At 38.0% G+C, this 12,283-nt stretch overlaps 4 protein-coding genes and 1 long non-coding RNA gene across 5 annotated transcripts; 3 read left to right on the forward strand and 2 right to left on the reverse strand.

The window, feature by feature from the left end:
• The first annotated feature begins 2,313 nt into the window (after positions 1 to 2,313).
• Positions 2,314 to 2,928, forward strand: LOC123904099. Its single transcript, XM_045953788.1, has one exon. It carries the CDS (start codon positions 2,314 to 2,316, stop codon positions 2,926 to 2,928), a length of 615 nt encoding a protein of 204 aa, XP_045809744.1.
• A 1,648-nt stretch (positions 2,929 to 4,576) lies between these two features.
• On the forward strand, positions 4,577 to 5,218 carry LOC123904100. The gene has a single exon (XM_045953789.1). The coding sequence runs from the start codon at positions 4,577 to 4,579 to the stop codon at positions 5,216 to 5,218; it is 642 nt and encodes a 213-aa protein (XP_045809745.1).
• A 1,471-nt stretch (positions 5,219 to 6,689) lies between these two features.
• On the forward strand, positions 6,690 to 7,082 carry LOC123904101. Its single transcript, XM_045953790.1, has one exon. It carries the CDS (start codon positions 6,690 to 6,692, stop codon positions 7,080 to 7,082), a length of 393 nt encoding a protein of 130 aa, XP_045809746.1.
• Positions 7,083 to 7,701: 619 nt separating this feature from the next.
• On the reverse strand, positions 7,702 to 9,127 carry LOC123904102 (protein MAIN-LIKE 1-like). Its single transcript, XM_045953791.1, has 2 exons — positions 8,570 to 9,127; positions 7,702 to 8,454 (listed from the first exon to the last, which is right to left on the reverse strand). The coding sequence occupies exons 1-2, from the start codon at positions 9,125 to 9,127 to the stop codon at positions 7,702 to 7,704; spliced, it is 1,311 nt and encodes a 436-aa protein (XP_045809747.1).
• A 123-nt stretch (positions 9,128 to 9,250) lies between these two features.
• On the reverse strand, positions 9,251 to 10,614 carry LOC123909728. Its single transcript, XR_006809998.1, has 3 exons — positions 10,210 to 10,614; positions 9,391 to 9,828; positions 9,251 to 9,285 (listed from the first exon to the last, which is right to left on the reverse strand). It is a non-coding gene; the product is annotated as an uncharacterized LOC123909728 (long non-coding RNA).
• Between the last annotated feature and the right edge of the window lie 1,669 nt (positions 10,615 to 12,283).

Genomic DNA, 12,283 nt, shown 5'->3' on the forward strand with positions numbered 1-12,283 from the left:
AAACACGTGACGAAAATACTAGCCACCTATATTAGCCACAACTTTTCAATCCGAACATTATCTTGATCATCTTGAAGTGTCTATTTTTAAGTTGGTGTAATGTGGCAGAATTTTTTTTTTTTTTTTAAGTCTCGAGGAAAACATGGTTGGTTGGTGTTGGTAGACAATATAAAATTATTTGATATCATCGATTCGTTTTATCAAATAATTGAAATTTGGTTAGATCAAATAAACTCTTAGAATTGAGAGTTTCACAAAATTCGTTCTTACAAAACCGGTTTGTAAGATGAGAATTGTCTTTACTTTATAAACATATATTCATGTCATTTCACAACCGGTGTGAGACTTCTTAACACACCTCATCGCGATCAGCGGATCGTAGATAGACTCTGATGCCATTTAGAACTGAGTGTTGGGTATAAATCCTTATAAAACTGGCTCGTAAGATGAGAATTATCTTTACTTTACAAACAATATTTAGGCCATTTCGCAATGATGTGAGACATCTTAATATAAATTTCGGACAAAACTATTCAATCCGCAACAATGAACACCCTTTTCCAATATCTTTCTGAGAATTATTTTACTTTTTTTTTTGAAGCAAAGCATATTATAAAGAATCAGGGTACACTAGCCATGTCGTTTTGGAGCAGGCTTATAATACAAAGGGGGAAATCGGAGGCCCAAAAGCAATTGGGCTCTATCATTGCCCATCTAGCAAGAGAATGTGCTACTGTATTGCCGTCATGTTTCACCCATGAGAGAGAAACTTCAGCGAAACCTTCCATAGCCCTAGCACTTTGCTGCACTATTTTTCCCCATTCTTTTCTTGGAAAGTACTTTGAATTCACAGCTTTTACAATATGTTCGGAGTCCATTTCAATGATAACCTTCGAAATTTTCATTCGATCCACCATGCTTAAAGCTTCGTGTAAACCCCTTGCTTATGCTAAAATCGCATCATTTGAGCCGGTAGCCACCCTCGTCTCTGCTCCAACGCAGCGGCCGTCCATCCCTCTGAGGACCAAACCTATCCCCCAACGGCCATCATCCGAAAGATGAGCATCCACGTTAAGTTTTAGGTAGTTCTCAGGGGGCGGACTCCAGCAGATGTTGTTACGGATTACTTGGGAGCTCGTGGCTGAAGGAACAAGGCGATCGATGGTGATGGAATGCTGGTACTCATAGAGGATTTTCAAAGCACGCTCAACCGCTACAGTCACAGGTGTGTCAGTTTGTTGAAAGATTTTATTATTTCGAGCAAACCAAATACTGTAGGTGATAGTTGATATAATTTGCATGCATTGTTTATCTGTATTGTTGAGCATATAGTTGAACCATTCAGAGTAGGATTGGGTCTGAGAGTTAGAGATAGAAATGGTGAGAGGTGAGGCAAACCATACTTGCTGAGTCCAATCACAATGTAAGAATACGTGATCTATGGTTTCAGGTGCTTGATTACACCTAGGACAAAGTGAGTCACAAAGAATTCCTTTAGTAATCAGATTTGTTTTGGTAGGTAAGGCCTTATGGAGGATTCTCCATATCAGATGAAGCTGTTTTGGGGGGTTGGATAGAGTCCATATTTTATTCGATATTTTCTCTTCCCACCCCCCACGTTTCTTTTATACCCCCCTTAAATCCCAGTTTGCCCTTCCAAAATGTCAAAATTTTCGGTTAGCAAATTCGGGCTTTACGAATCGAAAAAATTAAAAATTCGAGTTCTAAAAACCACTCGCTTATTAGTTCGGGATTTACGAATCGAAGTTTGTTTATATAGAAAACAACCTCTCACATTCTTCATCACTTTCAATACTTCATCCCCACACTACCAAAAGTGATCCGAAAATCCAATCCGTTTTTCACTCAATTCGTTGCTTAAAATCAAGTTTGGAACGTATGCTAAGGGTTGGAAGGCGATTTGAAGCACAATATTAAGGTAATCTTCCGTTTAATTTCTTTTATTTTCAACTGTCATATATGCTAGGTTCATAGGTTTTCTGACACAAAATCGTTCGGTTGATAGAAATCGAAGGAATCCTTCGGTTAATACGAATCGAAATTCCTGGAACTTTTGATTTTGTGTTGTTTTAAATGTGTTTGCTTGCCAAGCCTAACCGAAGGATTCGTTCGGTTGATAGTAACCGAAATTCCTGGAAGTTTAATTTTTGCACTGTCTTTACTTGCGTTGTTTGTCTGTTTTGCTTGCATTGCCTTAGTTATGGATTATAGAATGTGCTACAAATTTTATATGTATTAAGTAATATTACATTAGTGCTAATTATGTGTTTATCCCTCTTATATTATGTAGTTATGGCGGGCAAACGAGAGCTTGTGCTAGGTATCTATACCCCGGGAATTGTTGAGGTTCCGCCTGATAAACCTGTTGCATATGAGATTGATACATCGGCTCATTTTTACACTGATATGGCAACCCCTGACCGAGATGAGTTGATTAGATGGGCATGGGCCATTGCCTTAAAGTTAAAGTTTGCAATTGTAATTGGCAAATCCGACAACGGCAGCGATATGAGGAAGCAATATTTCAAGTTGGATTGCGAGCGGGGAGGCCGGTACGTGTCAACAAATAAGAAGCTAAAATCTGATCAAACCGGCACGAGGAAATGCGGCTGTCCATTTCGACTTCGTGGTTATTATCATGCCGATAAAACATGGAATTTGACCGTTGTAAACGGCAAACATAACCACGAGTTGGACAATGCAGTTGAAGGCCATCTCATTGTCGGTCGTCTCAAACCGGAAGAAAGGCAATGTATGGAGGAAATGTCAAGGAATTTGGTTCTGCCTAAGAATATAATGTCAACATTGAAAGAGAGGGATCCAAACAACAAGACAACGGTAAAGCAACTCTACAATTTAAGTCATCGATTAAAACTTAAAATGAGGGCATCAATGACTGAAATGTAACACCTCTCCAAAAGACTTGACGAGAACGGGTATTATTTCAAACATAGAACGGTTGTTGTAGACGGATCTGAACATGTTCAAGACATTTTCTTTGCACATCCTAGATCTATAAGCTTGTTCAATTCTTTTTCTACTGTGCTTTTGATGGATTCGACATACAAAACAAACAAATACAAAATGCCGTTATTTGAGATTGTCGGATTCACTTCAACTGGGAAAACTTTCAATGTTGGATTTGCTTGGCTTACCAATGAAAAAGAAGACAACTTCACTTGGGCTCTAGAGCAGTGTGTCAGTCTTTTAAGGAATGAGGACGTTAGACCGAAGGTGATGGTCACTGATATGGATTTGGCTCTGATGAATGCAGTTGCCGAGGTATTTCCAACATCGGCTGCAATGGTTTGTCATTTTCATGTAAAAAAGAATGTGAGATCTAAGATGAAGGAAATTGTGAAAATCAAGAATGGAGAGAATGAGAAGCAGACTGATGTGTGGGATCGAATCACCGATGCTTTTAAGGATGTGTTAGAGTCGCCCACGGAGAAAGAATATGCTGACAATGTTATGGTGTTTAGGGAGCTTTGTGCGAGGTGGCCAAAGTTTTTGCGGTATGTTGAAGAGACTGTCCTAGACACTGATAAAGAAAAGGTTGTCAATGCTTGGGTAGACCAACATATGCACATGGGAAATCACACCACGAATAGAGCTGAATCATCTCATGGTGTGTTGAAAGGTTACTTGAAGGACGGTAACGGTGACTTGGTGAAAGGATGGGAAGCGATAAATAAGATGTTGATAAGTCAGTTCACCGAAGTACAAGGTGAATTCGGTCGGAGTATGTCTGTTGTGGAACACAGATACGACGATGATCCTCTTTACGCATACTTGTTTTATAAAATCTCTAGAAAGGCTATGGATCACATTTATGCCGAAGCAAAAAGGGTCGACGAATGTGGTATGGATAGCAAAAAGTGTGGCTGTATTATGAGAAGGACCTACGGGTTGCCATGTGCATGCTTGATTGCGAAGAAGATCAAAAATAACAAACCTATCTGACTGGATGAGATTCACCCTCAATGGAAGAAACCGTGTTTTGAAGATGAACCTGCACCGGGCGACGTGGCTGACGATTATGCTTGCTTGGCTGAGTGGAAAGCAATTCAGGTTATTACACTTTTATAAATATAATGTTACATTTCGTAGACTTTTTTAGTATGATTTTAATTTTACATTATGTGTATAATGTTACACTTTGTATAAATTTAAATTTAATGAGTTTGATTTTTTTCTTTCTTTGTAGGAACGATTAAAAACAGCCGATGTTAGCGTGAAGAATGATATTAGGAATCAACTTCGTCTCATTGCATATCCAGAAACCACCAATGTGAAACCTCCGCTTCAAAAGGCAAAAACAAAAGGTGCTAAAAAGAAAAAATTAGTTCGTGTTACAAGATCCACGAGCAGGGATAAGTCTCGGTGGGAGCATGTTGATGATCATATTGCAGCTACAAAGGCATCTCAGTCGAAACCAAAAAAGTCAAAGCTGTCGGCTTCACAAACAGTGCCTGAGGTGCCTAAAGAACTCGTCATCAGTACTTTGACTCCAACTCCTCCTGAGATTCCTTTTATCAACCATATTCCGAAGTTCATGCACCCATTTATCGAAGATATTATTGATGTTGATGGTGACGGTTATTGTGGATACCGTGTGGTAGCTTTGCACCAAAAAGGAACTCAACAAGATTTTGAGTTGATCAGACTAAACATGGAGAGGGAGCTGAGATTGCATAAGGAATCATATGTGGAGTTATTCGATACTGATGAGCGTTACAAGTATGTCACAGATGCACTTTTCCCACCTCCGAGAAGGAGTAAACATGCTTTTGCACCAAAGGACAAATGGTTTATTTTTCCGGATATGGGTTACGTTGTGGCTACTCATTTTCAAAGGGTCATTGTTCAACTGTCAAATATGGAAAGGTGTGGAGCATCTAGAACTTGTTTCCCATTGCGTGGCAAACCTCCATCAGACACGTCAGACTTGGATTCCAAGATTATTTGCATCGGCGCGCTCGCTGACCACTTTGTGTTAGTGCGGTTGAAAGAAGGATGTCCGATACCTCCAACGGCTCATCAGTGGAAAAACTATTGTTCTGTAGAAGCTGCTACATGGAAGCCCATGTTTTTGGATAGAATGCAAAAGTTTGGTGAGCTGTTGACCATTGAAAGAGCAGGCGACGACTTAGCCACGATTAGAAAGGGTAGCAAAGACGATCCGCTCGAATTGTAGTTGATGTTCTCGAATTGTAGTTGATTTTAGTAGTTACATTTTGAATTAGTTAAGCACATTATTTTTTGAAAGGGTAGCTAAGCGCACTATTTTTTGAAAGGGTAGCTAAGCGCATTATTTTTTGATGTATACCATGCCGATTATGCGTTGTAACATATTAACTTTGGTTACGCAATTTACTCATGAACTTTGGTTATGAAATGTGGTATTATTATATATTGAACTTTGGTATTATTGTTATGAAATATGGTTATGAAACTTTGGTTATGAAATGTTGTAACAAATTGTAATAACATTGTAATAAGCTTGATATAATTTTGGAAATGAATTGAAAGAAAAAACAGGTTTTGACCTCGACGATTCTGAGGTGGTTCTGCATAACTTGGCCTTGTTTACAGTTATTTCGAGCTTTATAAACCGAAATATACCAGTAATTTCTGGCTTTATCAATCGAAACATATATTTCGGTTTCTGCGAATCGAAATAAGTTAAAATCGAAATAAATACATGTATGTAGGGGGTATAAAAGACTTGATGGGGGGGATTGAAGAATGGTAGGCATTCATGTGAAAATGCATCGACAACTTTTTGTGATCGATATTGCACCGACAATATTTTGTGGTCGATATTGCACCGACTATTTTTTGTGGCTATTATTGATTTCTATGTATTATAAATACGTATATGGATAGTTAGAAAATAATTGAAATCGTTTTTTACAAAATGAGTACTTCAAACCGGTTTGTTAAAAACAATTTAGCGACTTCTTATGCATTTTCAATCAAGTTTCGCGGTAACGACGAGTTGTTCTGCGTTGATTTGAAAAACACTTTAACAACTCTTCAATCTATCAAAAATACGATTGAAGTCATGTATCGCTTCAAATACGCCAGACAAATCAAAATAGATAAACTAGCGTATTCTGAGTCATACATCGATCTGGCAGCTGACCATGTTGGAGGATATGATGATGCACCACGGAAATACGAATGGAAAGAGTTGAAAGATGATGAAGATGTGAAATTTTTTTTCGACTGGATAGAAATTGATCCGAAATATCCACGTTATGCTACCTTAGTAATTGCATAATGATTTTTGTTGTTAAAGTTTCGTTTATGTTGTTGATTTTCCGTTTATGTTTTGATTTTCCGTTTATGTTGTTGTTGAATTTTATATTATGTTACGTAATCTTTAGTTAATGAATGTTTGAATTAAAATTGTCAGTTGTAAGTTTTTTAATTAATCAATTTAAGTAATTTTTTTTTGTTTACTTCAAGCGCAAAAACACTAACCAAACTCATTTAAACCCCATCTACCACATTTAAACTCATCTACCACATTTAAACCCTATCTACCACATTTAAACTTCACCTACCACATTAACCATCATCTACCACAATAATGTGCAACAATATGATCTATAAATTAATGTACATTACCACATCATTTTTCAACACTCAACTTAAAAAAAATGGATGTCTCACTCACACAACGCATGAGATCTACCCTTGCAGCAGTTTACTACAACAACGGAAAACCAATTTTGTTTCGCATTAACGATGATGAAACGTTCGATGGTCTGAAACAACAACTGAACGAACTGAATCGTACCACCAACAACCGAAACGACAACAGAACAGTTTCAAGTCTCAAGTACCGTAAGCCGTCGATCGGTTCCGACGGATGCATTACCTTCACCGATATGATGCTTGAAAACAACGATGATATTCAAACTATTTTCTCAATTTTCGAGCAGTATAGCAACAGGGGGCCTATCGAATTAGATGCAACACTAATAAGATCTGTCGAAGCCATCCTTGCTAGCCTTGTTCGTCCGGAAGATCCAAATCATGTTTCCATTTGATGCGTTATAACAATTTCACTCCGATGTAATTCTTAATTTCCGTTTATTGTGTTTGATTTGTCTAATTTCGTTTCAATATTAAAGTTCGTTTCAATATTAGAGTTTTATCGAAACAATTTTAATAAATTTCAAGTTAAATACATCCATTCTTCAATCCCCCCATCAAGTCTTTTATACCCCCTATATATATGCATTTCTTTCGATTTTAACTTATTTCGATTCGCATAAACCGAAATATATGTTTCGATTGATAAGCCCGAAATTACTGGGAATATAAGTTATTTCGAGCCGTAGAAACCGAAGTATATCGGGCCAGAAAACCAGTCAATGTAGTCACTGACTTGCAGCACCACCTCTACACATTTGAGGTCCAAACCTGTTTATACCACATTTTAGTATGTTATATATGTCAGAGCATCAACATTAACCATCCAATCTAAAAATATTTTAGTGAATAATAAAAACGTAACAACCAGTAACAAATTACGAATTAAACGATACTAAAATACGTAGTGTACTACATCATATTGTCATAATCAAAGTTACATCAAAATTAAAAACAAACATCAAAGTTTCTAAACAACCACATCAACATTAAAGTTACAAACACGAACAAAGTCTACCCCCGAGTGTTGTAGCGTGTCCCCCTCCTCCGCTTAATTCGCCTATAAGCAAGTATCGGATTAAGTAAATTCAGAATCCGCTGCAAAGTACCATGAATAGGAGTTCCTTCAACCGCCTCACCATCGCGAACTGCCCTTTCGACCTCAACCTTGACACTCCGGCAAACTTGCATTAGATTAGGGTCATTTCTTGCTTCCGCCGCCTCTATTAACACCTCTAAATTAGGTGGCCTTGGTGGTGATTCAGGAGCTTGTACGGGTCGCATAACTGGATGTGACACTCTATAAAACCATGACATATATCCAGGTTCAGTGTCCCACGGGCTAATAACAGGCCGACCCCTTATCTCTTCATCAATCATCCTCAATTCCAACGCTTCCGTAAACACACGATCTATCTCACACAAGTTCATTCCCGGCGTTGCAGACATACTCGGGTTTCTTGGAATGCCTTGCACATGTTGAAATTGTCTTAGCACACGTTCCGGCAAATGCTTGGCTTTCAATTTACTACACATTAACCATCCAGAAAACCAACATGCATTTATCAAAGGTCGCACTTGTTGGTGGGCATCATACGTGCTGAACACGCAATCGTAAGTTTGAATATTGTCCAAACTGCTTCTATATCCAGCTGCATCCTTATGTCCTTGCCCAGGAACAACCTTTGAATTTAGTGGCATGTTCGCTGCATAATTAGGAGCATCCACCGACACACTAAGTCTCGGAAAGTGCGCAATTATCCATCCCTAAAAGTATGACGAACAAGATTCATTATAGCAAAACATACTTATGTAATATATGTCTATGTGACAACTTAGACAAATACAAATAATATCTTATATAACGCTCATATATTTTTACCTGAAGAAATGACATGTAGCCAGCCATCTGAGTCGTGATAACCGCAGACCCGTGATCCAAATAATGCTGCAAATGAACAAGAGCAGCAACACCCGAATTCCATTCATGAACGCATGATAAATCTTGAAAGTACTGCAAATAAACAACATCCGCGTAGTAACTGCTCTTGTTGCTGAATATGGTACAACAGACCAAATGTAGCATAAAAGCCCTTACGCTCCTCTCCCTGTAGAGCCTAACAACATGCACCGGCTTATTTTCAGCAATCGCTCTTTCGACAAGGATCTGGTTTGTTGTATAAATAGTTTGCAGGGTACCATGCTTCAAATGTACCCCGTTGGTTTCGGAGAATGCTATATCAATCTCCTCTCGTTCAACTCCTAGATATGAACTAACCATGTCAGCCCCTTCTCCCATTGACATCTTCGTATGGTTCAAAAACTTTCCTTGGATTGGAAGATGTAACAGACATTGGACATCGTCCAATGTGATGCCGAGCTCACCTAACGGAAGGTGGAAAGTACTTGTTTCCGGATGCCATCTTTCAACAAATGCCATATAACCCCATAGTCAAGTACGCTAAAATTGACACGGGTAAGCGGCTCCAATCCCGATGCTTCAATTGGATCCCAAAACCACCTCTCACTACAAGGCGGTTTGACGATGTTTATAACATTTTTCCCGCTAGCTTGGCAACGCAAAGTCCTCTTTAAAACCTGAAAAATTCCAACAACATAAAACATTGAAAACTTAATTAACATAATCACGGTATTTAAAACAATTAATACATTTAATAAAACAATTAATACACTTAACGGTACCTCGTGATCATCTGGTGCTGCATCCCATATCGGAACCGCCCTATGATTTCCGTATTGTGTTAATAAGGACATATCACTTGGTCCTCCTCCGTAACCCTCATTTGCTGCATCTCGTCGTGGTTGCCGTGGTGGCTGTTGCGGTGTCTGTCGTGGTGGCTGTTGGGTTCTTCAGGTTCGCCATACTCGGCATCCTGATTTATAAATTGATCCGCGTCAAACTGATCATCAGCATTTTGTGCTTGGCTTAAACGTGACCGTGTACGCGTACGCGAACCACTTGCCTCAGCATCATGTGTTCCTCGCGCCGGAGTTGGTCCTTGCTGCTTACTACGACCTCGTTTTGCAGGGCGATTTGCAGCAAGCTCTCTATGAGCGGAAGCATTTGCATTGCTTGCCTTTCCATGCCTACCTCTCCCAATATTTTCTTCCATATTTATCCTAACATGGAAAAATATCTTCACACTCAATACAATCTTATAAACTATGATAAATTCAAACTATAATTCAATCAGCATTTAATCCTAACACCTATGGAAACATTATTCGTATGGAAGCACATTTAATTTGACTTAGACATTTTGTCGAACACATAGTGTAGACCATAATACCAACTAATGACATACACAAATTGAACCTAATATCACATGCATTCATGTTAACATCTAACTAAACTAACAACGAACCATTAATTCAGCAATTCAAACATAGAATTTTGAGATAGAAAATTACTCAGGGAGGGGAAAAAAACATAGAAAAGAGTGAATGTGATAAGAAAAACATGGAATGAGAAAAGAGTGAATGTAAATGTATGGAACTTACTTGATTAAGAATGGTTTGAGGTAGGATGTTAAAATTTTCCATAAAATCGCACACAAGAGGATGAAGGAGTAGTGTTGGATGTGTTTAGGAGAAAAAACGTAACTGAAATGAGAAGTTAAACTTCTGTTTCTATATCAGTTAACTTCGGTTAACAAAGCTCGAAGAAAAAAGCGAACGATTTCTATTAACCGAAATTTTTTAAAGTTCGATTCGTATAACCCGAAACACCGTGCAGGGGCAAAAACATATGTAGGGGGGGTATAAAAGAAACGTGGGGGGCCTATAGAGAAAATATCATTTTATTCCATTGAATAGAGTCATCTGGATAGTGGCTGGTTTGGGCTTGGGCTTGATTTGCATTAGTGTGGTGCCATTCCATAATAGCATGACAACCAGATTTTGAAATTTTTTTTTCTACCCCAACAATTATCTCTTTACCCCAACATATTTTCTAATATGCCCATTCTACCCTTATCAAATTTTAGTATATTTTAATATTTTTTATTTTGTCGTTTTATAACTTTTCCGGTAGACTGGTCACACCCCCGAAGCATTGTTCCGGTACTTTTTTTTCTTTTCCGGTATGGTAATTTTACCGGAACACTTTTTCAAAGTGTTCCGGTTTGGAACAAAAATATGGATTGTTACCGGAACACTTTTTAAAAAGTGTTCCGAAAAGTGTTCCGGTTTGTATCATCCCTGCACACTTTTAAAAAACATGCCGGCACACTTTCAAATCAAGTGTTCCGGTAGGCAAATTAAGCAAAACTATCCATTGGAACATGTTAGACATTATGTCATACGGCAAATTGTGAGTAATTGTAATTCTGGATATGCTAATTATTGGTTCATCAAACAAGTGATAATAACAATATAATATAGTTTATCTTATTCTACCTCCCTTATCTACACATGTTCTGGTAAGCTTCTCTACTTTTTCAATTTATTAAATTTACCGGAACACTTTTCAAATGTTGTACCGGAACACCAAGTTGATATTTTAATGTCTCTACTGCTCCTATGCTTGATGCTACTACCCATGCTCTTGTTGCAGCAGTCATGTTGTTGTACCAATTTTTGAATCTGAATTAGTGTTGATTGCGTGATTTAGAATTGGGAGTTAAGAACTAAACAAGGGGCTTAAGTAAATACAAGCAGAGTAAAACTAGGGGCGGTTTTGTTTGGAAAGAAATTACTACATCAACAAATCGGAACGGTTTTGGTAAACTAGTAATAATAAAAAAATGAAATTTCTTACATACCTGAACCCTTTTTCAAAAATGTTCCGGTATGTATTAGAAAGGATTTTGCATATGATATAAAGTGTTCCGGTAAAAACGATTGCAAATCGGAACACTTTTTCAAAGTGTGCCGGTAACATTAACATATCGAAATGAAAAGTACATACCGGAACACTCTTGCAGAGGTGTAACCAATCTATCGAAAAAGTCATAAAACGACCAAATAAAAAATAATAGAGTAAGATAAAGGTAGAATGTACATATTTTAAAAATTGTTGGGGTATAGAGATAAATGTAGGGGTAGAAAAAAAAATTCCCCCAGATTTTACAGTATAGACCCCATCTTGAGTGCCCTGCCAACTAATAGTATCTTCCTCCAAATTGTCAGCAAGAGGGATCTGACAAATCATAGAAGCTTCTATTGGGTAGAAATTTTGTTTTATGAGAGGTTCATCCCAAGTGTTACTGTCAGGAATAATCAGATCCTTAACTTTGTTGAGGGTTGTGGTATTTGGTTTAGGGGTCCAAATGTTGCTTCCCACTTGCTTATGTATCCATCTATCCTCCCAAATGTTGATTTGATCACCATTTCCAACAAGCCAATAACATCCCTTTTTTAAAACCCAGCTAGCCTTTTGAATGCTCTGCCACGTATAGCTAGCTCTGTGGCTTTTTTTAGCCTGCAAAAACTGAGTGTGGGGGAAGTATTTGGCCTTCATAACAGTGGCCACTAAAGAGTTTGGCTCTGTAAGAATTCTCCAGCCTTGTTTAGATAAGAGAGCCTCATTGAAAGTTGTTAAATCCCTGAATCTCATACCTCCTTGTTAAATTAC

The sequence above is a fragment of the Trifolium pratense genome, linkage group LG2, assembly GCF_020283565.1.
Source record: "Trifolium pratense cultivar HEN17-A07 linkage group LG2, ARS_RC_1.1, whole genome shotgun sequence".
In the NCBI taxonomy this organism is placed as follows: domain Eukaryota; kingdom Viridiplantae; phylum Streptophyta; class Magnoliopsida; order Fabales; family Fabaceae; genus Trifolium; species Trifolium pratense.